The sequence below is a fragment of the Diabrotica virgifera genome, chromosome 1 (assembly GCF_917563875.1).
Source record: "Diabrotica virgifera virgifera chromosome 1, PGI_DIABVI_V3a".
In the NCBI taxonomy this organism is placed as follows: Eukaryota; Metazoa; Arthropoda; class Insecta; order Coleoptera; family Chrysomelidae; genus Diabrotica; species Diabrotica virgifera.
In genome coordinates this window covers 318,160,042-318,187,034 of record NC_065443.1, presented here as the reverse complement: position 1 = coordinate 318,187,034, position 26,993 = coordinate 318,160,042, and the positions used below count along the sequence as shown (strand labels likewise).

Sequence of the window (26,993 nt, the reverse complement as noted above, 5' to 3'; positions counted from 1 at the left end):
TTGTTTATACATTAAAATTATAATCAAATAAAAACAGTTTTAGTAACATATTGATAAATCTTGTTATAGTCTTTTCAATCCCAATCTCATTCCATTAACAGGCATTAAATTAAAATTTCTCTTCATTAACTGCGGAGGAATAAGTGTATCTGCAATCGGTACTATCTCAAAGTGATGCAGGAGATGTGAAAACAATGCCTTCATTTCAAGCAACGCAAATCTGGATCCTATACAGTTCCTGGGACCCAATCCGAAAGGAAAATACGTATACTCCCCGATTTTTTCCTTGTTCTCGTCGCTGAATCTTTCTGGATCGAATCGTTCTGGATCTGGAAAGTATTTGGCATCGTGGTGAATCGACATAATGGGTAGAACGAGAATAGATCCTTTTTCCACGATTAATGGCTTTTCATCCGGACTTTCTGGTTGTATTACATATTCCTTGCTACATTCTCTGTCAATACCAGGAAAATTTGGCCACTTTCTTAAACATTCTGGAAGAAAAATGTTAAATTTAATTTTTTATATATTTGCTAAATGAATTAAACATTAAATATAATAATATACAGGGTGTCCCGAAAATATTGGTCATAAATTATACCACAGATTCTGGGGTCAAAAATAGATTGATTGAACTTCACTTACCTATATAGAATAGTGCACACAAAAAAAGTTAAAGCCCTTTGAAGATACAAAATGAAAATCGATTTTTTTTCATATATCGAAAACTCTTAGAGATTTTTTATTGGAAATGGACATGGTGTATTCTTATGGCAGCTACATCTTAAAAAAAATTAAAGTGAAATTTGTGCACCTCGTAAAAAATTATGGGGGTTTTGTTCTCCCTTCAACCCCCCCAAACTTCTGTCTACGTTCCAATTAAATTATTATTGTGGCACCATTAGTTAAACACATTGTTTTTAAAACTTTTTTGTCTCTTAGTAGTTTTTCGATAAGCCAGTGTTTATCGAGATATTTTGAATATTTGTCGAATCCACCACATATTTGTATATGGTTAAGTACGATTATAGACTTTAGGTCTGGATCCCGCGTATGAAAAAAAAGTTGATTAATAGCAAGCTGAAAATTTGTTAATAGCTTAAGGGTGTCTAGTCGGATAAACTTTGATATATGGGAACACTGGAACAGGGGCAGTTTTAATTGTGGAACAGGTTAAAAATTTGGAACGGTCACACCGCGAAAACGGCACATTTATTTTGTCCGACAGAAGAGACTTAAACTCTCCGAACAGAAATTAAACTCTCATGCAAAAATCAGACTGCTATTTATCACCAAATGGGCGTTTTAATGAGTGGAACATGTAGAATATGTCAAATGACAGGAATTATGACAGGTGATAAATAGCAGTCTGATTTTTGCATGAGAGTTTAATCTCTGTTCGGAGAGTTTAAGTCTGTTCTGTCGGACAAAATAAATGTGCCGTTTTCGTGGTGTGACCGTTCCAAATTTTTAACCTGTTCCACAATTAAAACTGCCCCTGTTCCAGTGTTCCCATATATCAAAGTTTATCCGACTAGACACCCTTAAGCTATTAACAAATTTTCAGCTTGCTATTAATCAACTTTTTTTTCATACGCGGGATCCAGACCTACTTGTTAATAATCTGAAAATTTATTTATAATTTACATTTTTAGGTATGTTTAGAAAAAGAAGCCGCATCTCGATAAAAGGTGACTTATCAAAAAAAGACTAAGAGGCAAAAGAGTTTTAAAACACTGTGTTTAACTAATGGTACCACAATTATAGTTTAATTGGAACGTACACAAATATTTGGGGGGTTTAAAGGAACAAAATCCCCATAAAATTGTTATGTAAATATATTAAAAAAAAAGCCGCATCTCGGTAAAAACTGGCTTATCGAAAAAATACTAAGAGGCAAAAAGGTTTAAAAACGTTGTATTTAACTAATGGTACCACAATAATGAATTAATTGTAACGTACACAAAAGTTTGGGGGAACAAAACCCCCATAAACTTTTTATGTGGCTGAAAAATTTCACTATAATTTTGTTTTAAGATGTTCCTGCCATAAGAATGATACACATAGTTTCAAAAGTCATGCATCACCCCTCGTATTCACGATGTTTACGCTTTTATAAATCCGTATCTTTATCACATATTTAATGGGCCTTTTTTATAAAAAATATACATTTTTTGGTTTTTTATTTTATTTGAATACCCATTTAATTGACCAGGTTTTGCCAAGGTGTAAACATTTGAAAATTTTATTTTGGTGAAATTTTTTAAAAGGCGATTAAAAATTAATCGTACTTTAATTTCTGAGTTGTACCGTATAAGAATTATCGATTTAGTTGAAAAAGGCCATTCACAGCGGTTCGTGGAGAAAATAGTGGGTGTTTCTCAGAGTGATGTCTCACGGATATGGAATAGGTTCCTGGAGACAAACTCGATACGGAATAAAGCTCGGTCTGGTAGACCCCGAGATACCAATGATCGACAGAATAGATATATCAGAATTTCCATGCGTAGAAATTCTTCTATGTCTGTACCAGCCCTCCAAAGAGAATTCAGGCATGCTACAGGAGTCAGAGTATCGTTGTCTACAATAAGAAGAAGAATTTTAGACTCAGGTTTAAGGAGTCGTCGACCAATAAGAGTTCCTCAGCTACAACCTAGACATGTTTTGGACCGCCTTCAGTGGGCTCAAGAACACATACATCTCCCCCAACAATTTTGAAATTTTGCGCTTTTTTCAGACGGGAGCAGAATCTGTTTAAATAGTGATAACCGGCGAATTTGTGTGTGGCGAAAGCCAACAAGAGCTGCACAACTAGCCACACACGAATTCGCCGGTTATCACTATTTAAACAGATTCTGGTCTCGTCTGAAAAAAAGCGCAAAATTCCAAAATTGTTGGGGGAGCTGTATGTGTTCTTGAGCCCACTGGAGGCGGTCCAAAACATGTCTAGGTTGTAGCTGAAGAACTCTTATTGGTCGACGACTCCTTAAACCTGAGTCTAAAATTCTTCTTCTTATTGTAGACAACGATACTCTGACTCCTGTAGCATGCCTGAATTCTTTTTGGAGGGCTGGTACAGACATAGAAGAATTTCTACAGATGGAAATTCTGATATATCTATTCTGTCGATCATTGGTAACTCGGGGTCTACCAGACTGAGCTCTATTCCGTATCGAGTTTGTCTCCAGGAACCTATTCCATATCCGTGAGATATCACTCTGAGAAACACCCACTATTTCAGCCACGAACCACTGTGAATGGCCTTCTTCAACTAAATCGATAATTATTATACGGTCTAACTCAGAAATTAAAGTACGATTCATTTTTAATCATGTTTTCAAAAATCTCACCAGAACAAATTTTTCAAATGTTTACACCTTGGCAAAACCGGGTCAATTAAATGGTTAATCAAATAAAATAAAAAATCAAAAATGATATATTTTTTATAAAAAAGGCCCATTAAATATGTGATAAAGATACGGATTTATAAAAGCGTAAATATCGTGAATTCGAGGGGTGATGCATGACTTTTGAAACTATGTGTACATGTTCACTTTCAATAAAAAATCTCTAATAGTTTTCGATACATTAAAAAAAATCGATTTTCATTTTGTAACTTCAAATGGCTGTAACTTTTTTATGAGCACATTTGTACTAAGGTAAGTTAGGTTCAATCGAACTATTTTTGACCCCAGAATGTGTGGTATAATTTATGACCAATATTTTCGGGACACCCTGTATAATCTTTATCCCTTCTACCCTGCGATGTAGGGATCTGTTTCTGTTTCTTTCATTATTTTATGTTCTTCGCAAATTTCTTCCATATCTTTCTGTTCTCTGTTAATTTTGTGGCATCGTTCCATGTTGTTCCCCTCTTTTTTAAAATATCTATTATTACTGCATTCCACTGTCTTCTTGTTTTCCCAGATTCTTTAACCAGATATATTATCACTCATTCTTTGAAGGTGTCCCCACCAACCCAGCTGCCTTTCTTCTGTATAAGATTCTAATGGTTCTATTTCTAATTCTTCTCTTATTTTTATATTCGTAACTCTATCCTTTCTTGTCACTCCCATTACTCTTCTTAGATATTTCATTTCTATTGGCTGCAGTTTACTTTTATCACTTTTTGACAGTAGTACGAATTTTTGATAACGAAGTACGAAAACTCAAAGAAGTACCACAAAATGTATATACGAAAAGGTCATACAAGGACGCGTTTCGGCTCTTCACGAGCCATCATCAGAAGTAATCATCATCAGAGCCGAAACGCGTCCTTGTATGACCTTTTAATATATATATATACATTTTGTGGTACTTCTTTGAGTTTTCGTACTTCGTTACTTCGAGACCACATTTGAGAATGGATACTTCTCTTCCTGTTTTTCTCGATATTTCTCGTCTATTTACAAATCCATTGTTTATTGCATAATATAGTCTATTTGTTTTTTGTATCCTATAGTTTACATTGTAGCATTACAAATTTTCGCTACAATGTTTTGTAAATAGTATCCATTAATTTTATATCCTATCCCAAGAAAAATATCTATTTTTCTAATTTATTTTGTGAGTTTATATATCATTAAAATTTCTAACCCGCCCCTGAACTGTTTCACAATATTAAATACGCCGTTACATTCTAAGAAGAAATGCGTGTTTTGGAAATAAAGGTAATTTTCCATGCGTTCTTCTTGTAGCGAAGATTACGTTTTTGTCATTAGAATATTCTAGTGTGACAGAATCAGAAAGCAGTCATTGGCCTATTCAAATGTCAAGTAAAAATCGTTAGTCATGATTGGCTATGACGAACGAAAATCTGAAGTTGGTACGACATGGATAGGAAGATTTAGAAAGAAAAATAGTTAGTTCTAAAAGTATATTTGAAGGTTGATTTGGGTAGAACTCAACAGACTCGCAGAAAATCGCACTTGCCTGCTTGGAAATGGCTTTTTTCGTTATGGTAAATGAAGAAAAGTCTTGCAAATTGTCCTATAAAAATATTAAGGAACACTGGTGCAAAATTTCACAGCATTACGTTGGATATATTTATGTGAAAATCGAGTACAGTATTGTGTCGTAGTAGTGCCGGTAAAGTAGTGTGCGATTCTATCGTATTGAGAAGCTTTTGCTGTTTTTATGATGTTATGGTAATTTTCCTGTATTCAATTCCTGATTCCATGATGTGATTTCTGATTTGGTATCAACTTATCCTGTTTCCTGTTTGGTTAGGATTGAATGTCTTCCCCAATCTTGGATGGAAAATTTTTGGTTAAGTTCCAAGTGTGACGTGTGACGATGGATTTTGTTTTTAAAAAAGGTATGAAATAATATTTGTTTTAATTAAATTCACAAGTGGATATTAATTTGGTAAAGGTTTTAAATATTTTAATAGTTTGTTTTCAACATGGACTCTCGGAAAGTTTTATGTAAATTAGATAAAATGGCAGTGACGTTTGACTTGACAGCGTAAGTCAAACTTTGTTTTGATACACTGCTCTAAAAAATTATTATATATGTAAAAATAAGGTGAAATAATAAACTTTGTGTATTTTTGTAATAGAAAAGATTGTAAGATCTTTATTGTCCATGGTAAAGTCTTCAAGTAGTGAAAGTCCTCAAGTCAGTGTAAGTATCCTTTGCTTATTTGGATATGGTAGTTAGTCTTCGTTAAACCCTCTTATCCCCCTAACGATTCCACGACCTGCCACCGCATAACAAATGAGCTGCCGTATGCATGAAGCTTTATGTGTCTGTTCCTTCTTCTTTAGCCCAATTTCGACCCAAAGTATCTATGTAGTTAATCTTATCCTTGATTCCATTAGAGCAGACATGTAAAACGGTTCAACATTATCTATTTCTTGTTTTCCATTTCCTTCAAACATTACTCCTAGGTATTGATATTCACTGACTTGTTCAATTTCAACTCCATCTATTTGCATATTTATCCTTTTCCTATTTCAATTCGTCGTAGCTGGCCATTTGGGATCTTGTCTCACAGTGAAGCGCATAACATAGCATGCTCCGTCGCCCTTTAAACACAGATCTTTTGCACTGTTCTCCTTGTCATGGTCAACATTTTCGCTTTGTAAGTCAACACTGGCAAAACACACTGGTTAAAGGCTTTTATTTTAAGATATAGTGGTTTGTCGGACAATTTGAAAATGCGGTTTAACTTGCTGAAGGCTGCTCAGGTCAGTCTTATACGACGGAGAAGCTTAATGGTTTGTTTATCTTTTCCTATGCGAATCTGGTGACCTACATATTATTAAGCTATTTCTTGGTGTATGGATCTTGATCCTACGCATATATCTTTGCTGACTACAAGATGGGTTTTAGATACATATATGTATTTCCAATCCCCCTTCTAGCGAGAAAAGGTAGAGATAATTAAAAAAATGCATATGAGTACTTTACCTGAAATAACCATATCCAAGTACTTCATTTTCATCAACACTTCGTATGTCATTTTTCCTTTACCTTCTTCAAATCCTCGGTCAATTTCTTCTCTCAATCTGGATTGAATATCTGGATGGGTTGCTAATTCGTGTGCTGCGAAGCACATAGTACTGGAAACTGAGTCAAAACCACCAAAGAAGAATATCAAGGCGTGAGCGGTAATATCTTCGTTTGTGATTTCCTTAGAATCTTGCATGTGTTTTCCTTTAATATAAAATAATAAATAATAAAACCTACGGAAAGTCTACGAAAGGACAAATATTAATATATTAAATTAATCAAAGCCTTCAAAATACTATAAAATCAACACATTTAAATAAAAAGAGGGACAAAAGTAACATTAAAGGGATTGAAGCAAGGATGTTGCCTCTCCCCCACTTTATTTAAAATATACCTCGAAAATGTTTAAAAAAAAAGTAGAAACAAAAATGTAGAACAATCGGGATACCGCCATCACCGCTTTAGACATATATGTCAAAGAGGTGGCGCTGATGACGATGATGAGAGTACGCTCAGCGGGTGCAAACCTTGATGTAGGAATGGGACAATTGAGATGTCGTTTCTGGCGGGGTCTGGCCAACTAATAAACAGTTGTCACCTAAACTCTGCCATGTAAGGTTCTATCTACAATTTCCCAACCAATATGGTTTGATGTCATGTGATGCCAGGGGTTAATCTTTAAATATTTTTAACATCCTTTAAAATCGAATAACATAAATGTAACCCCAACTGTTTAAAATCAATTTAAGAGTTTTTACCCGTACATTTTGGTGACTTAAAGCATGTAAACCTGTGATAACACTGATGATGGAATATTGATTCCGAAAACGTTTTATTGTGATACAGCCCTTTTTAGGGATTTTAAATATACCTTTTACAAGATAAGGTTTTTATTTTTAAATTTAAAGTAATTAAAATTCAGGTAGGTAGGAGGTATTCACAATTAAAACTTATAATAACATGCAAAAACCACCTCTACAACCCTTTCAAAGTCACCTCTTTTTGTGACAGGATTTTAAAAAGATTTAATATTAATAAGCGTATAGATCTTGTAAAAACCTACACAACAATTTTTTACCAAACTTCCCAAGATAAAAAATAAAAAAGTTACGGTTAAAGATCAATATATTTTTTTGAAAAAAAAAGGAGGAATCCAATTGGAAGGATAATAATGTAAGTTAGCGGTGTTTTTAGTCATTGGCCTTATTCATTAAATAACGAATTCTTGTAGTTTAGTAAATTGCAGTTTAGTTTAGAATTGTAGATTAGCATTAGAGATACGAAAAAATGTTTTAATATAAAATTGTAGGTTATTTAATTCCCAAGAACTTGGTTTGAAAAAAAATTTTCTACCGCAAAAATTGAGTGCATATACCGCAAAATTGAGTGATACCGCAACATTGAATCGTAAATGAGTATAATATCGAAAAACATTGATTTTTCCTATACAAAACTAACACTTTCAATAGCGAATAAATCGAAAACTATTAATTTTATCAAAAAAATGTATTGAACATTGTTTGCTTATAATGAATGTTTTTATCAACTTTTGCTGTCAAAATATAATGAAAAATTTCCATCCCCGAGATGGGGTGGCAACCACCCCCATGGTAAAAGCGCCTTTCGGAACCATATAGATTTTGATCCTTGGACTATCTACTACTTATTCTCAAATATTCAAGTAAAGATCCATTCTGTAAAAATTGCGAGGTGAAAAGCTTCGATTCCTGGCCTAGTATGTATCAACAAAAAGTTTATGTGGTTCAGACATATACAAACAATGGATGAACAACGAATAAAAAAGAAAATACTAAAATTACAACCAAAAGGAAAGAGAAAACGAGGTAGACCGAGAAAGAGTTGGAGCGAAGGAATAGACAAAGAGCTGAGAGAAAGAAACATAGAAGACGACCTATGGAACAACCGGACAAAGTGGCTATTGGAATTTGGAAAACGGCGGAGAACGCTATAGACCGACTTAATAGTAGTAGTACAAGAATAAATTGAATGTCTTCAAAATTATTGTCAAATAATATGTTACCTGGTAGATGTTCTTGAACTGTGTAAAACCCATCATCGACTCCATTTTGCTCATCTTTATGCTGTATACCCTTCTTTGCTTCAATTAGAAGATTCAACATATCAGGCCTGACAATGTTTTTTTCTTCCCTCATTTTTAAAGTGTCTTCAATGAGACGAATGAAGAACTCCCTTGAGGGCCCATCAAAGAGATTGATCTTTAGAAGCTTACAAAATAAGTTTAATTAGTATTTGTATAGATCTTCTAAAGGGTGATTCCATTTCAAATCACTCAATTTTGGATCAAAAAAATTTTGGATTTCGATTTATCTGAAAATTTGTATATATCTTCTGCGGGACGTAAAAATAAGATATTTAAGGTAAAAAAATCTTCTTCTTTTTTTTCTCAAAATATTATTTTATGCCATTTTAAAGTGATTTGGCGTTTATTTAAACAAATTTGCATTTTTATCGTAAATTATCAATCGAAAACCTAATATTTTAATAGAAGGGACTCAAAAATGTCATTATATGGCATTATAACAAGTAATTTTGATTCAAAACAAGTTTTTGATCAAATTTTATGGTGTAGTAAACGTTAAAATACCGTTTTTCTACATTTTCCCCCATTCCCAAAATACATCATAATGGATTGCGCTGAAAATTTGGCCACAGATAGCCAAAATATAGGACTTTGAGCGGTTAGAAGGATTTGAATTATATTACAATACCAAAAAAGTTACATGCAATATCATAGTCGAAAATATAGGCGTCTACTGTAAGTGCAATTAACTCGGAAAATATCGACCTCACAACAAAAATTGTTAAAAAGAAATTGTAATAATTGTAGATACGATTTATTTGTAATAATTTCAGCTCCTACCATTCTTGTCGAAAAGATAAAAATGGCGGAGATATTGAGCAAAACAGGTTCTCCTTTAAAAATCAAGATGGCGGCTAACGTAACGGAGGAATTTATTCGCGATTTTAAATTTAGGCTACTATTGACTCCCCTAAAGATTATAAAAATAAAATTTTGGGCAGCTCGGCATGCAAGGTCAAATGCTATCCCGACTGGACTAATAGACTTTTGAGTCTGATATTATTGCATGAAACTTTTTTGGTACCTATTGTAATATAATTCAAATCCTTCTAACCACTTAAAGTCCTATATTTTGACTATCTGTGGGCAAATTTTTAGCCAAATCGATGATGATTTATTTTGGGAATTTAAGAACATGTAAAAACCGGTATTTTAACGTTTTCTACACTATAAAATTTGATCAAAAACTTGTTTTGAATCAAAATACCATGTTATAATGCAATATAATGACATTTTTGAGTCCCTTCTATTAAAACATTATGTTTTCCATTGATACTTTACGATAAAAAATGCAAATTTGTTTAAATAAACACCAAATCACCGTAAAATCGCATATAATAACATTTTGAGAAAAAAAGAAGAAGATTTTTTGACCTTAAATATCTTATTTTTACGTCCCGCAGAAGCTATACATCAAATTTCAGAAAAATCGGAGATTCAAAAGTTTTTGCCTGAGTGATTTGATATGGAATGTACCTAAAGCAAGAACTAGACTCAATATCAAAGTAAGAGATAATTACCTTAAAAATTTTGGGAATTGTTATAAAACCCATGATCTTTAAATTCTTCCAGAAACTGGAAAAACTCGTAATTTCTTTTCCCATTAAGTAAAATTCATTTTTAGGCTTCTGAAAAGAATTCGTACTTATTCCAAAAGCAGTGGAAGCTATAATGTCGTTAGCAAAACGCGTTGCAACATCTTTAAACGTCACATCGATGATTTCTTGGTTTTTAGTCAAGAAATGTTTTACCATATTCTCAGAGCAGCCCGCCATGAGATGAAACATCATCTTCATTTTGCTGCTGGTGAATGATGGGCTTAGTACTGATCTCATATCTCTCCATCTTTGATCTACAAAAAATAAGATAATCAATATCAAGAAAATAAGAGGGAAATAAATGGGGTTATGAAGGTATGTATATGTATATCTTTCTCTTGTCGTTTCTCCATTACTGAGGATTGTGATTTCCTTCAGTACCCCTAACAAATTTTCTCCATGAGTCTATCTTCAGCTGCTCTAAGGGTTTCGCAGAAAGAGTGACAAGTACCCCAGGCTGTGGGTGAAAAAACGTGACATAATTCAGGAATTTTTGAAACCTACCAGGTGTTATAAAGGACAATGGCAGGAACAACTTCTATTAAAATGTAACCAAAAATTTTGTGCGGTTTTTTATTTATGATGTTTTTCATTTGTTAAATTTGCAATTTTTTAGGATTTTTAATTTTGCAGTTTAGGATATTCATTTTAGAGAAAAACTTTTTAATAGAAAATTTTAGTAAATAAAAAAACCTACAATTTGAGCTACGGCAAGTTAAATTTAGTTAATACGTTATAGCACAACAGCCTGCGAAAAGTCCAAAACGGCCATTTTTTGCAAATTAATTATTTATTGTAAAAATAACTTTATGTATTTTTTTAAGGCTTTAAAATGAAGATCTTTCAAAACTAAACATAAAAAAATTGTAGAGCCCGATTGGTGAACTTGTTGCTTAGATATTTTAATTTGTTTATACCAAGGGGTCAAATGTAGAAGGCTATAACTTTTTCAAAAAAAAAATCGTAGAGAGTTAATCCAAGATCCACTCTCCTTCTAACTAAAGACTTATATTTTCATATTGTGATGTAAATAAATGTATATAACTTTTTTCAACCTTTTATTTCGGGTTTGAAAATAAGGCGGCAAATTTCGTTATAAACATTTAGAACTGAAGCCGCCCCGGTACATATTATGAGTTTCTAACTTGCAGATTTTTGTTGCTGAAGACACAATAAAGATTCCAAACTAAATAAAAATTTTCTACGACCAACTGAAGCCAATATAATTGTTATTGTCTTCATAAATCGTAGTGACTTCATTTATAACAATTAACGAATTATTATTTCACAGTCATTGACTAAAGAAAGACTTATATTATCTTAAAATAAAAATTATTTTAACCGAAAATACATGTAATTATTAAAAATGATTTTTAAAGTGTAGTGGAGATTTATTTTTCGTTACGAATGTGATTTATTGTGTCGGTTGCCCTTAGCAACGGTTAGCAAATTATAATACATTGAATCACGGTTTTGCTTTAAATTATAAAGCACCGCTTGGATTGACTTGAAATTTGGCAAACGCATAGATAACATGTCAAAGAATAAAAATGATATTGGACCTCTGTGTTCTTTTGTCCTGGGGTGAGTTTGGCCCCTTATAAGGGGTGAAAAAATATATGTTCAGAATAAGTTCGGAAATGGATAAAACGTTTAATTCTAAGTACCTTTTGTTCTATAGCATTTTTCACCAAGTTAATACTTTTCGAGTTATTTTCGGGTAAATACCTTCATTTTTCAACAAAAAAAAAACACGTTTTTATGAGGTTTTTGACAAATACCTCAAAAAGTAAGTATTTTATTGAAAAAACATTTTTAACAAAAATATAGCAAAATTAAAAATTGAAAAAAAATTATGTATGCATGAACTCTCTAGACCTAGACCTAGTAGAAACAAAGTTCTAGCTAATGAAAAATAGGTTCATATCCGTCAAATTTCAAAGTGAATTATTTCAACGTGAAATAACCAAATAATCATGCACTTTTTGGAGAAAAATCATTTCAACTTTTTTAAAATGTTTAAAAAAATATGTATATTTATATGTTTTTTTCAAAAAGTTTATAGCATCAAAAGTAAGCAAGTTACGCTGAAAATAAAGTTAGTCTCTTTTTTTTGGTCAAAAAAACTAGGGAAAGTCTCCTCCTAATTAGCATCAAAAATGAAATTAATCCATTTTACTTCAATGTTGTTTTACTCGTGTATGTGTCGTTTATGTCTGTAAGGTTCATCGGTTCAAAGTGCTTATTTTTGAAGGGACTGTAGTTAAAAGGACTTTAACTAGTCAATAATCACGAGTGTATGCAAATTTATAACAGCCATATCTTAACCAATTTTTGCCTTCCAAAAAAATAGGAAAAATTCAAAATATTCAGAACAGCAAAAACTACATTTTTTACTCTTTTTGATTTTTGGTTACACTAATAAATTTTAAGTATGTAATTTTGAAAAAAAAAAACATTTTTTCAAAATGAAAAATTAAAAAAGATTTACGTTAAAACCATTTTTTTTAAATAAGCCCTTTGAACCGATGATACTTACAGATCATGTGAATAACATATAAGCAAAATAACTTGTGAAGCGGTAACGATTAATTTGATTTAAGATGGTAATTAGGGGGTGACTTTCTCGGGTTTTTTTAACAAAAAAAAAAAAGAGATCAACTTTATTTTCTTGCTTACTTTTGATGCTATAAACTTTTTTTAAAAAATAGGTAGGATACATATTTTTTTTAACAGTTATTTTTAAAATAAATACAACAGACATAAAAGTTATTTTTACAATAAATATGCAATTGCAAAAAACGGCCATTTTGGACTTTCGCAGGCTGTTTTGCAATAACGTATTACCGAAATTAAACTCGACATAGCTCAAATTGTAGGTTTTTTAATATACTACAATTTTCTATTTAAAAGTTTTTCTCTAAAATGAATATCCTAAGCTGCAAAATTGAAAATCTTCAAAAATTGCAAATTTAACAAACGAAGAACGTCATAAATAAAAAACCGCATAAAATTTTTGGTTACATTTTAGTAGAAGTTATTCCTGCCATCGTCTTTTACAACACCTGATAGGTTTCAAAAATTCCTGAATTATATCCTGAAATCGACATATTTTTCACCCACAGCTTGCACTAATAGATCTGGATCCCGCGTATGAAAAAAAAGTTGATTAATAGCAAGCTGAAAATTTGTTAATAGCTTAAGGGTGTCTAGTCAAACAAACTTTGATATATGGGAACACTGGAACAGGTTAAAACATTTAGAACGGTCAGACCACGAAAACGGCACATGTATTTTGTCCAACAGAACAGACTTAAACTCTTCGAACAGAGATTAAACTCTCATGCAAAAATCAGACTGCTATTTATCACCAAGTGGGCGTTTTAATGAGTGGAACATGTAGAATATGCTAAATGACAGGAATTATGACAGGTGATCAATAGCAGTCTGATTTTTGCATGAGAGTTTAATCTCTGTTCGGAGAGTTTAAGTCTGTTCTGTCGGACAAAATACATGTGCCGTTTTCGTGGTGTGACCGTTCCAAATTTTTAACCTGTTCCACAATTAAAACTGCCCCTGTTCCAGTATTCCCATATATCAAAGTTTATCTGACTAGACACCCTTAAGCTATTAAGAAATTTTCAGCTTGCTATTAATCAACTTTTTTTTCATACGCGGGATCCAGACCTATAAAGGTGAATTCTGACTTTGGTCGGACTAAATTTTGTTTCTACACTTCTACTGCCTTCTATTTTGCTTTTATGTTTGAGATAAGACATTTTCCGGTGTTTAGCAGTCTTTAGCAATTCTTTATCTTTATTGGCCCTCTTTAGAATTTCCACAATATTTTTTTCACTTCTTTTTCACTTTTATTCACTTCTGTTCATGCTTGATACTTTTGGTCTCCACATATTATGTACAGACCAAATATATAATTATTACATAACCAAATATAATTATTTTTGTCATACAGAACAAGTAAAAACTTCGTTTGTATAATGGTACAAAATTTTAATAGTTTTTCAATAAACTTTTTATACCATTGTACAAACGAAGCTTTTATTGCTTGTTCTGTATGATTTTTAATTATGGTATACAGCCAGCTACTGGGATTTTCCCATTGATTTTCTTTCTTTTTGTCTTAATTCTAAACTGAGACTATTCTTGCATATAAATGTCTTCATTTTCACAAAAGTAGTTTTAGTTATTGCCATTCTGCGATTTATTTCTATATCTGGATCCAGTTGGTCCGTTATATCAGTTCCCTAATATGTAATTTTTTCACCTTGGACTCATTTTATTTAAAGCTAGTCACTACACATCCTATCTTCAATTTATGTTACTGTTGTATTGAGAAAAATTCTCTTGAACAAATATAGTGCAGTGGTTTGCACCGCACTACTACAACCATTCAAACTGCTCTAGTCATGCTTCTAGTAAGTTAAGCTTCAAACCGATCCAGGATCATTTCCTCTACGCCTTGAGCTGGTACTGATGATCGCTGCTACTCTTCATCAGGGAGGAATAGGAAAAAGGTAACTAGATTCTGGAAGGACAAAGGGATGGAACATATATGTATACTCTCAATAAGGAGTTCAGAGCATAGCATGGTCAGAGTTGATTCTGTGAGTTAGAGCTGTTAGCTACTCAGGTATCGTAGGAAAGTGTCTGAAATCATGGAGGAAACTTTGAGGACTTTACCAAATGCAAAATCTTAATACCTCTTAATGAAAGTAGATTCTTTGACCAAAGTGGGTCAGCACCTTGTGGTATAAACGTTCGATGATTGACGAAATGGTCAAAATCCTTAACAGTTATCTGTTTTAACAGTTGTGGGTCTCTTATCATCAAAGAAGGTACCGTAAATTGATAGAAACCTACATATCTGTAAAAAAAATGATAGAATTAAAGTCAAAGATACTTTTCATTCTATTAAAAAAATTATTCTTTTTAGATCTGGGTCAAAAAATATCCAGTGTCAGGTAAGTTTTTTTAGTTGAACGCATTTTTAAACAAGTAATATAGACCAGGGCGCATCTGTAAAAATATTAGTACATTTGGACGTTGAGAGGTGACTCAAATTTTTTTGCAGAAATTGCTTCAAAATAAATCAAATAATAATATTTGAGTTATCCTCCTTTTTTAAAAAGGTCCGGAACATTGTTTAAACAATCAAAATGTCAAAGAATTAAGGAAAAATTCGATTTTTTTCTTGGTTTTTTGATTATAACTTTAAAAGTATTCATTTCCGAGAAAAGTTGTATTAACATAAAAGTTGCGTAATTAAATTTCCTATATTACAGAATTGGTTAAAAATTTAAAAAAATAGTCACCCTTGTTACAAAATAGCGATAATTGTGAAAAAAACATACAAAAACAAGTATTTGCATTTTACGTTTTTCAACCATTTATGCTACACTTAGGACCTTCATATTTCACTCCGAAAAACTTTATGATACAGTAAAATAATACTGTAAATTTTATTAAGATCGGTTCAATAGATTTTGCAAAATAAATTTTGCAATCCACCTTTCGTAAAAAAATTCATTTTTTTAAAATGTTACAGGACTGAAAATAAAGCAGATAGCAAGTTGAAAATTTTTTTGCATATAGAGATGTACTGTACCTTTCATTTGCAATTTTGAAAAATTAAAATCGATTAACACCACGGCGTCAGGAATTTTTTTAAATAAACATGAATTATTGGTGCTACGCGCAGGACAGCGGATAGTTTGCTCTGATTGGGCATTCCAATGACCTTTGATAATTATTGATACATTTTAATTTATATCACATTTCGATATAAATAAATAAAATTGTTTATTGCAAAATAAAAACACATACTCTCTCCTTTGAAATAACACTTTTATCAGCAAAAACTTTCTGTGTTCATATATTTTAACTTAAATAATAAAAGTTTATTATTTTTAAACATATGCAATTGTTTAAACAATATTTCACAAACAATAATAAAATTAGTTTGATTTTTGTGGAATAAAAATATTAAAATACAACAAAATATAGAGTAAGAAAATAATATATTAGATAAAGATTGGAAGAAATTGTGGTGGAAATCAACTAGTGTGAATCGAACACCGCTGTCCTGCGCGCAGCACCAAAAATTATTGTTTATTTCAAAAAGTTTCTGACGCCGTGGTTATTAATCAATTTTAATTTTGAAAATTGCAAATGAAAGCTACAGTACATTTATATAAGCAAAAAAAAAATTCAACTTGCTATCTGCTTTATTTTTAGTCCTGTAACATTTTGAAAAAATTAATTTTGTTTGCGAAAGCTGGATTGCAAAATTTATTTTGCCAAGTCTATTGAACCGATCTTAACGATATTTACAGTATTATATTACTGTATCATAAAGTTTTTCTGAGTGAAATATGAAGGTCCTAAGTGTAGCAGAAATGGTTGAAAAACGTAAAATGCGAATACTTGTTTTTGTATGTTTTTTTCGCAATTATTGCTATTTTGCAACTAGGGTGACTATTTTTTAAATTTTTAACCAATTCTATATTGTAGTAAATTTAATTACGCAACTTTTATGTCAGTACAACTTTTCTCGGAAATGAATACTTTTAAAGTTATAATCAAAAAACGAAGAAAAAATTTGAATTTTTCCTTCAATTTTTGACATTTTGATTATTTAAACAATGTTCCTGACCTTTTTGAGAAGGAGGATAACTCAAATATTATTATTTGATTTATTTTCAAGCAATCTCTGCAAAAAAATTTGAGTCACCTCTCAAAGTCCATCTCAAAACAGATGCGCCCTGGACTAATAATATGTATATAAAGAAATATTTTATGAATAATTTTCATACCTAGCATTTGGTGCAACATTGTAAGCATCTTCAAATACTTCAAACATATCTTGACGATTTAAAAAGAACTTCCATTGATTTCCGAGCAACCATAGAGCTCCCTCCTGGAAAATTACTCCTCTTTCCTTCCAGTAGCTCAAAGGTTTTATAGCAACATAATAAAAGAGGGCCAAGGCTACCCCAAATAGTATTAATGACAACATGTTGATCTCGTGAGAACAATCTGAAAGGAAATAGAATAATGAATATTAGAGATGATTAAAGCAATATGGTGGTCAGGAATTGTCAAGAATGTGACATTTATAAACCAGAGTAACATATTTATTATGTTAAAAAAAAATTGAATAAATTCGTTATCACCGAAACAGGCAACTTTTTAAAAAAATCTTAAAACACGTTCATTTCAATTCCGAGTTCAATTTATTTGAAATTGTATTAATCGGCTTTCCAACGATATATTGTTGGATTATTAATTTCTACAGGGTTAACCAAAATTATGTTCTTTTGACGCGCCTTAGCAAGATAAAAACAATATAGTTCCGATTAAAACGTTGTAACCGGAAGTGCCACATTAAAGTCGCAGAAATAGTACATGTGATATACAGTGCGTCCATAAAGTAACGCATAAATTCGTTATTTCGTAAACCGGTTACTTTAAGGAAAATTCCCGAAACAGGTCGATTGTTATTTTTAAATTACGGTTTTTTGGCATATATATCATACTGGTGACGTCATCCATCTGGGCGTGATGACGTAATCGATGATTTTTTTAAATAAGAATAGGGGTCATATGATAGCTCATTTGAAAGGGTATTCAATTCTCTATCCAATAATATAAACATTAACATAATTATTTATACAGTGTGTTCAAAAAACATTTTTTTAATTAAAATAAGTAAGACAAAAAGAAGAATATAATGTAATTATTTAATTCAAAATACATTTTACTACTGTCAGCAAACAGAAAAAAAATTTATTTGACAAATAAACATTGATTTTCGCTTAAATGAAATGTTCAAACTGCCAAGCGACAGGTGGGTGGCAGCTTTAACATTGAATATAAGCAAAAAACAATATTTATTTCTTAAATAAACATTTTTTTTCTGTTTTCTGACAACAGTAAAACGATTTTTGAATTAAATAAATTACGTACATTCTTCTTTTAGTCTCAATTATTTTAATTAAAAAAATGTTTTTTTAAACACCTTGTATAAATAATTAGGTTAATGTTTATATTAGTGAATAGAGAATTGAATACCCTTTCAAATGAGCTATCAGGTGACCCGTATTCTCATTTAAAAAAATCATCGATTACGTCGTCGCGCCCAGATGGATGACGTCACTAGTATGCTATATATGCCAAAAAATCTGACTCTAAAAATAAAAATCGACCCGTTTCAGGATTTTTCATTAATACCGCTGGTTTACGAAATAATAAATTTATGCGTTACTTTATGGACGCACTGTATATTAATCGACGTGTATTGAAAAGGCCAGCTTCAATATTTAGTTCCGGCTTTGATGTAATTTCTGGTTAAAAAGTTATTACCAGAAGTTTAGCAAAAATGAAAATTCATGATATCGAATATCAATCGATGCAAAATTACACGAAGAAGTTACACCAAGTTCTTCCGATTCTACTTCCGGCCACGTTGAGTAAAAACCTAGGACTTAAAGAAGATCAATTATTAAAGAAGAGCAAGAAGAGCTTTTTTTTTAAAATCAGTTTTAATTTGAGAGAGAGAGCGAGACACTTTTTCCACGACTGCTGATATCTTGAAATCCATTTTGCTTCGTTTCTAACTTCTTCGCATATACATATATATTTGCTTTTTCCTATCTTATTTTGCATGTAGCCGTGACATATACATAGGTTGCTTTTCAATGACTGCTTTTTAAACGCTTTTTTTACTTCACTAGTTTGCGTCAAATCTTTAGACGTTAATTTTACTAACTTTTCTTCAATGCAACTATGAATGAAAATTTGCAGACATATGCATTCGCGGGAACAATACACGAATAATCAATAAAAAAAATTTTACGTTTATTAGTTGTTTAAATAAAAAAAACGATTTTAATGGGAAATGTTTAAATTTTCTTGTTTTTTACAATTTAGAAACTTAAAACTTTTACGGATTTTAGCTAATGATATGAACTATACATAATTTTACTTTTTACGTTATGCTTCATAAATAAACAATAAAGTTTCAAATTTTGAACGCTCATATATTTGTTTATATATAAATCGGCGTTTATTCGTGTCAAATTTCAATACGATACGAAACAAAACTTCAACCAAACTCAAATTCAAAAAATTTGTGTTTTTATCGTAGTCTTAGAAAAAAACCACCGGTAGAGACGTTTTGTGCTACAGTTAACATTAGAATTCGTTTTGTCGTATTAATTAAAATAATCGCTTTTCTTTAGTTCAATCGTTTGAGTCAAATCTTTGGACGTTAATTTAACTGCCTTTTCTTCAATGCAAATAATTAAAAATTTGCAGACATATGCATTCGCGGGAATAATACACGAATAGTCAATAGAAATTGTTTTTGTTTATTAATGGTTTAAATAAAAAAAATGTTTAACGGAAAATGCTTAAATTCTCTTGTTTTTCACAATGAAGAAACTTGAAACTTTTACAGATTGTAGCTAATTATATGATCTATACATAATTTTACGTTAATTGTTTACGTTATGCTTCATAAATAAACAATAAAGTTTCAAATTTTTTGCCGATTCCGACTACTTTTCATGTTTGTACATCATATATGTTTTATACACATTTTAATAAACATGACGATATATTTTAATGTTTAAAAGTGTAAAACAAAAAGTAAAAAATAAAAAATATGAAAAAAATATTTTTAAGAAACGCTTTTCTTTAGTTACGAGTGACTAAAATTAAACATATTATAAAAAAATCAACTAAAAAGCAAAAAAAAAAAATTGAAAAAATCTAACACATTCGTTAAAGAATAGCGTGGTGCAAAAACCGTTTATTCGATGAACACGCACCACGCTTTTCTTTGACGAATGTGTTAGATTTTTTCAATTTTTTTTATTTTTTGGTTTTTAGTTAATTTTTATATAATATGTCACTCGTGACTAAAGAAAAAAATATTTTTTTCATATTTTTTTTTAAATTTTTTTTCTCTTATTTATTTTCCTTGTAACATTATTGTAACACTTTTCTGTTTCTTGTTTTCTTTTTTTTTTTGGTGCAAAATAGACTACATTTAGTGGTTCTCAGTCTTTTTGAGTCATTACCACAAAATATTTTTTATGATTTTTGGTTCCTTTTTCTTTTTCTAGTTCCATCGTTATCGATCGTTAGATATCATGTTGGCTACCACATTCGCTATCGTGACTTTATTGACAGCATCTCTGAATAACGATGTAGTCGATTTTCCATACCATTGCCTTAGATTTCAGCCATGATGTTCATCTTCCACCAGGACCATGTTTACCTTGGATCTTTCTCTGAATGATGAGATGTATAATATTTTTCAGGGTGTCTCATAATGTGACCGAAGTATTTCAATTTGCGTCTTTTTATTATATTGACCAGTTGTGTTGTTTGGTTCAGCCACCTAGTAGACCAGAGTAATAAGCTTGAAATAGACCATGTTCGGGACACTCAAAGATCCAGGTAGCTGACTATTTTTTAGTTATAATAATAATAATAATAATTTATTCAACAATAATAGGTACAATCTTTTTAGATATTTACAGCTAAAGTGAATAAATTAACCCGAAGGTCTCCGAGAGGTGTGGATACACCTGTTTCGGTAAATATGATATAAAATAATAAATAATAACAAATTAACGTAAATAACATAAATAACATAAATAGCAACATTATACAATATAATATTGTAGACCTATAGGATAAAAACCTACCTGTTTCCTGCCTAGAGTTCGCGTCCGTTTTTTAATTATTAACAATTTAGTGCAAAAATCGCGATTTTTTCGATTTTTTGCACCCCATTCAAAAGCTAAATAGTTGACATAAAATTACAAAATTTAATTTTTTAGAACATTAAAAAACCTTCAAAATGCAGATTTTTGAAAGTTAAAAAGTTAATTTGTTGCTACGCAAACTGCAAAATAAGTGAAAATCGTTATTTGTTAATAACTTTTACAAAAACAACCTTTGAACTTTAGTGTTTCACCCAAAGTTGGTTACTGGGGTACTTAACAAACCTTCAAAATTTGAGACCGATCCATTAATTAGTTTAAGAGTTATTCTAATTATCCCAGAGACCTTTATTTTGCAATAACACAAGACAGAAAATAATAAAGATAGGGCAATTCTGAGTATGCAAAATGAAAGTAGGAAACTGATGCTATCAAAATGTACTAAAAAACGATAAAAAGATTATCTTTTATAGTCAAAAATCCTAATGCCAAATTTGTGAAATTTTGTAGTTTAAAAACATTTAGAATAACTTTAAAAATATTGTCTGTAGAAAAAGTCATTTTAAATATTAGAAAATCTGGTATTTTACACGAATTTTTAAAAAGGTAGTTTAATTGGTGACTAGTCGTGGTAAGTGAAGGGGGAGCTGGGAGCCGACAAATGCACGAGTTCAAAAACTATAAAAAGTTAAAACTACTATCATTTTCTATATCTCGGGATCTACTGAATATATTTTGACCGTTCTTTTTTAATTCGTATGTAATTTTTCTGTACATTACAAATATGCAATTTGTCTAGACATTTATTAATAAACAGTCGAATTTGTTCAAACAATTTTTGAAAAATTTTTTTTTTACCAAAAATCCATGATTTTTATCATACTATCCCTAGTAATCATAGAAAAAGTTAAGGTATACTTTAATAAATAAATTATCTTCAAAAAAATAATTATCTCATAAAAATCATTTACTTATTAAAGTGTACTTTAACTTTTTCTGTGATCATTAATGATACTATGATTAAAAAAATAGATTTTTGTAAAAAAATATTTTTTCAAAAATTTTTAAACAAATTAGACTGTTTATTAATTAATAAATTTATAAACAAATTGCATATTTGTAATGTACGTAAAAATTACATACCAATTAAAAAAAGAAAGATCAAAATCCATTGAGTTTATCTGGAGAGACAGCAAATTATATTCATTTGAAATTGCTTTTTCGGTATTTTAACTCGCTGGATTTGTAGATTCCCCCTAGTAATCGTTTGCACTGCATTTTTGAAAAATCGTAGAGGGTGCTGTGAAGGTATAATGTTTGTGCAAATTTTTTAAGAAAAAATACAAATCCCATTCTTTAAAATGGCATTAATGAGATTCGTTAATTATTATAAACAAATTAGCTGTGAATTAAAAAAACATATGGCTAACTTTGGCCCAAATGAGCCCAGGCTAAATTTTTTTATTTGAAAATTCGTGGTAAAATACTATCTTTTCGAAAATATAAAAGGTTTGTTTCTACGGACAACACTTTTAAAGTTATTCTAAATGTTTATAAACTACAAAATTTTAAAAATTTGGCATTCGGATTTTTGACTATTTTAATTATTTTTTATCTTTTTTTAATACATTTTGATACTGTCACTCTTCTACTTTCATTTGGCATACTCAGAATTGCACTATCTTCATTATTTTCTGTCTTATCTTATTGCACAATAAAGGTCTCTGGGAAAAACAAATAGAATAGCTCTTAAACTAATTAATGGATCGGTCTGATATTTTGAGGGTTTGTTAAGTACCCCAATGTCCAACTTTGGGTGAAACACTAAAGTTCTAAGGTAGTTTTAGTAAAAGTTATTAACAAATAACGATTTTCAGTTATTTTGCAGTTTGCGTAGCAACAAATTAACTTTTTAACTTTCAAAAATCGGCATTTTGAAGATTTTTCAATGTTCTAAAAAACTGAATTTTGTAATTTTTATGTCAACTATTTAGTTTTTGAATGGAGTGCAAAAAATCGAAAAAATCGCGATTTCTGCACCAAATTGTTAATAATTAAAAAACGGACTCGAACTCTAGGTTGGAAACAGGTAGGTTTTCTTCCTGTAGGTCTACAATAACTAAAAAAGTAGTCAGCTACCGGGATCTTTGAGTGTCCCGAGAAAATCCTTATACTATGAGGACTTCCTCATTTCTAACACTGTCGACCCAGCTTATTTTTAGTAGTCGTCTGTATACCCACATCTCAAAGGCTGTCAAGGGTTTAAGCATAGCATCAGTTAGAGTCCACGCATTTTCGGTACTGAAATACCTATCTAGTTAGGTAGTCTTCTTCTTCTTCTTAAGGTGCCTATCCGTTCCGGATGTTGGCGATCAGCATGGCTATTCTAACTTTGCTTGCTGCTATTCTGAATAGTCCGGTTGTCGATGTATTAAACCACTTTCTCAGGTTTTGAAGCCAAGATATTCTTCTTCTCCCAGGTCCTCTCTTTCCAAATCCCTTGCCTTGAAGAATGAGTTGCAACAAGCCATATCTCTGTTCATTCCTCATAACATGGCCAAGATATTCTAGTTGGCGCTTTTTGATTGTGTTAATAATCTCGCCTTCCTTGCCTATTCTACGTAGAACCTCAACATTAGTCACACGATCCACCCACAAAATTCTCAAAATGCGCCTGTAACACCACATCTCGAATGCCTCGAGTTTTCTCAAAGAAGCCTCGGAAAGTGTCCAGGCCTCTATTCCGTATAATAACATAGAAAATACATAGCATCTGATGAGAGGGATTTTGGTAGCAAGAGGTAAATCGTGGCTTCTGAAAAGAGACTTCATCATTATGAACGCTGATCTCGCTTTTCCTATGCATTGTTTTATTTCACTTGAGTGGTCCCACTGGCTGTTTATGTTGGTACCAAGGTATGTGTAGCTTTCGACCCTGTCAATTAGTTGTTGGTTAACCAAAAGCTGTGTATTTAATATTTCGCGCTTACTGACTACCATGTACTTTTTTTTTTCGTATTGAGATCAAGTCCGTATTCTCTACTTATATGTGATATGCGCGACATTATTCTTTGCAAACCATCTAGACTAGACTGTCTGCAAAAACTACAGCGTCGTCGGCATATCTAATGTTGTTCAGACGCAGTCCATTGACTAATACGCCTTCCTGTAGTTCTCCCAGCGCTTGCTCGAAGATACATTCAGAGTATATATTAAATAGCACCGGGGACAGCATGCACCCTTGCCTCACTCCTCTATCTATGGAGACTGCCTCTGTCAATTGGTCATCCACTTTAATATTGGTAGTTTGGTTGTAATACAAATTATATATGAAGGTTACTATGTTAGGTGGTCTAATCAACTATAATAGTGGTGTTGGTGTTGATTTTGGCTCTTTTTGCATTGTGTGTAGAACCGCAAATAATGATAAATATTTACCACCATTGGTACATGTACCACAGATTGAGAACCGCAGGACTAGATAATTTATTTAAAAAGTATGGAAACATTTAAAATTGGTAAAAATTAATGTGTCATCACTGGCCTCACATTTTAAAGGGGAAAATGGTTGCTTTGATTATTCATGCTGTAATGGGTTTTTAATTGTACTATGTTTGGGTGTACTCGTTAATAGGCACTCGTTTCATATAGATAGTGGTCCATGTCGCTTGTAAACTTTATGCTGTGAAAAAATCGTTGATTTCACATAAAAATCATATATAGATATTTCGTTGATCTAGTTGAGATTTCGCACATTTTAATAACTAATTAAGGACATAGGCGTAAAATTTCGCGCCGATGTGTTTTAAATGCATTCATTTTTTTCGAGCCCTGAGAAAACTAATAAGCATTTTTGAAAAATTTAAACGCATAATGAAAGATTACATTATTGCCGAGGGCCGAAAATCCCTGAAAATTTCTATAATGTTTATTTTATTAAATTACAGGGGTGAAAAAAAAAGAGAAAATTTAGTGCGGTTTGTAATTTAAAATATTTCATTGACAAGAAACTTTTTGGTTATTGTCATGTAATCTTTCATTCTGCGTTTAAATTTTTCAAAAATACTTACTAGTTTTCTCAGGATTCGAAAAAAATGAATGCATTTAAAACACACTGTCACGAAATTTTACGCCTACGCCCATTGCCATTTTTCAAGTAGTTATATTACAACCCTTTATGCAAACAAAGAAGTTATTAACATTTATAAATTACTGCAAAAATAAGGGATTTTTATAATTATCTCGGTCAATTGTTTATGTATTTTAATTTAGTAACTTGAAAAGCAAAGAACTTTTTAACATCTACAACTTTTATTTGAACAAAAAAAAAATTTGTCACTTTTTATATGGTATATAAAATAAGGTTTTTCCACATAATTTTTTTACCGGCATAAATTATTATTATCAATATTATCCAATATTCCTACTTTATGGCGCTAATAATTTTGCAAAATTATATTTTCATATAATTTATTCATACCTACATGATATTTCTTTAAATAGGATTACCTTCTAAATTTTACTTACAATTCGCTCCCTCAACTTTAAAGATCAATTTTTTGTTTTTGTGTTTATTTCCGATATATTATGTTTCTCATTTCACTTCAACTTAAAACACAAGCAATAATTGATGTTTTGGTATATGTACTTCCTCACTAGCTATGACCTTGTTCTCCTCATATTATAAATATGCGCCTCATTTAAAAAAATTCCATCTATTTGAGATCGACTTTGTCTTTTTTATAGATGACATCAAAAAGTTATGTATATTAGATAGACAACAAACTTTCATTAAGTAAACAAATAATCCATTATTAACTAGATAATTAGTTTATATTGGTAATAATTGACCTCTAACGATGCTGTCAATGTATGCAACATCAAACAAATTGTATATTATATTAATCAAAGACTTACCTTAATTAAATAAATAACAATACATCAGCCGTCTAATCACTTTATATTACTAGCAGCTGACTTCTAATGCACTTAATGCCATTATAAAATTTTGAGATAAGATAAAACAAACTAACGAGATATTTTATGGAAATGTTTGTATTCACACTATAGTAATAATAATTGCATTGGATGATGCTTACTATAATAGTAATACCTACTAACGAGTTTCAATAAAACAATACGAAGGTCAATCAAATTATTGATAGCACAGGCGTCACAAAATATTTTTTTATTTAGGCGTAATTTTAGAGGAAGAAATAAAGAAACGTCTAGAGTCAAGCAGGAAGTAGAACAAGAATGGCAGACCATACAAACAGCCATGTCGGAAGTAGCGAAATAGTGTACAGGAAGAGTGCATATAAACATCATACGTCAACACTGGTTCGATATGGAATGTAGGAATGCTTTGACCAGAAGAAACAAGGCAAGACTGGACTACAAAGAGACAGATAAAATATTACCAGAGAACAGGAGTTCTCGCCACTGGCACACACCTACACTAGGGTGGATCGAAAAAAATCGATATTTTTTTTTCGGATCGTAATACCGCGGAAAAGTTGCTAAATGGTATGACTAAATAGGGGAAAAATATTAAAATTATCGGATGTTATCTTCCGTTCGCGCATGAGCTCTAAAGTTTGATTAAATTTTGAAAAAATTAAAGTTTTTTGGAAATTTTTAATAATTTTTTTTATTACGATATTTAATATGTAATAGGGAAAAATGTCATCTACGACACACTAATGAATTAATATAAAAATACTGGTAATGAGTTTTAACATCTTCCGTTCGCGCATGGGCTGTAAAAATAGCAAAAAAGTGTTGAAAACCTCAAAAATGTGGACTTAGGAAAAATAAATATATACAAGCTTCAACATATTATTGATGTATTATCCAATAAATACAAAGTACTATTTCACTTACGAATAGATTACATGTCTGGTAGTTTGAACTGTCTTTTGTTATCAAAGGCTGGCATCGTGGACCTTGACTTAAGTGTCGTTCTTATGTACCCGTCTCGAGCTGCAGATCCGCAAACCTTAGCAGAAGCCTCGCTCACCAACTTGACGCTTCTCTCCACTGCTTGAGTATGGACTGGCATCT

The 26,993-nt window shown here is 31.2% G+C and overlaps 1 protein-coding gene across 2 annotated transcripts; it reads right to left on the bottom strand.

Annotated features, from left to right (window-relative positions):
• On the bottom strand, positions 1-26,143 carry LOC126886514 (probable cytochrome P450 9f2). Of its 2 annotated transcripts, none has more exons than XM_050653494.1 (7): positions 25,848-26,143; positions 17,010-17,232; positions 14,898-15,061; positions 10,099-10,430; positions 8,498-8,702; positions 6,415-6,660; positions 1-494 (listed from the first exon to the last, which is right to left on the bottom strand). In XM_050653494.1, exons 2-7 carry the CDS (start codon positions 17,210-17,212, stop codon positions 64-66), a joined length of 1,581 nt encoding a protein of 526 aa, XP_050509451.1. In that variant the 5' UTR covers positions 17,213-17,232; positions 25,848-26,143; the 3' UTR covers positions 1-63. The 2 variants fall into 2 exon arrangements, with proteins under 2 accessions (XP_050509451.1, XP_050509457.1); XM_050653500.1 differs by lacking the exon at positions 25,848-26,143 and adding an exon at positions 25,458-25,656.
• Positions 26,144-26,993: the final 850 nt, after the last annotated feature.

What these genes read in the sequence shown, in the direction of transcription:
- LOC126886514 (XM_050653494.1), bottom strand. Translation starts at nt 17,212, where the DNA reads ATGTTGTCATTAATACTATTTGGGGTAGCCTTGGCCCTCTTTTATTAT. An exon ending in AGTTCAAGAACATCTACCAG is followed by an intron (nt 6,661 to 8,497) that starts GTAACATATTAT and finishes TTTATATTAAAG; the next exon opens with GAAAACACATGCAAGATTCT. An exon ending in CTTGGATATGGTTATTTCAG is followed by an intron (nt 495 to 6,414) that starts GTAAAGTACTCA and finishes TTTTTCTTCCAG; the next exon opens with AATGTTTAAGAAAGTGGCCA.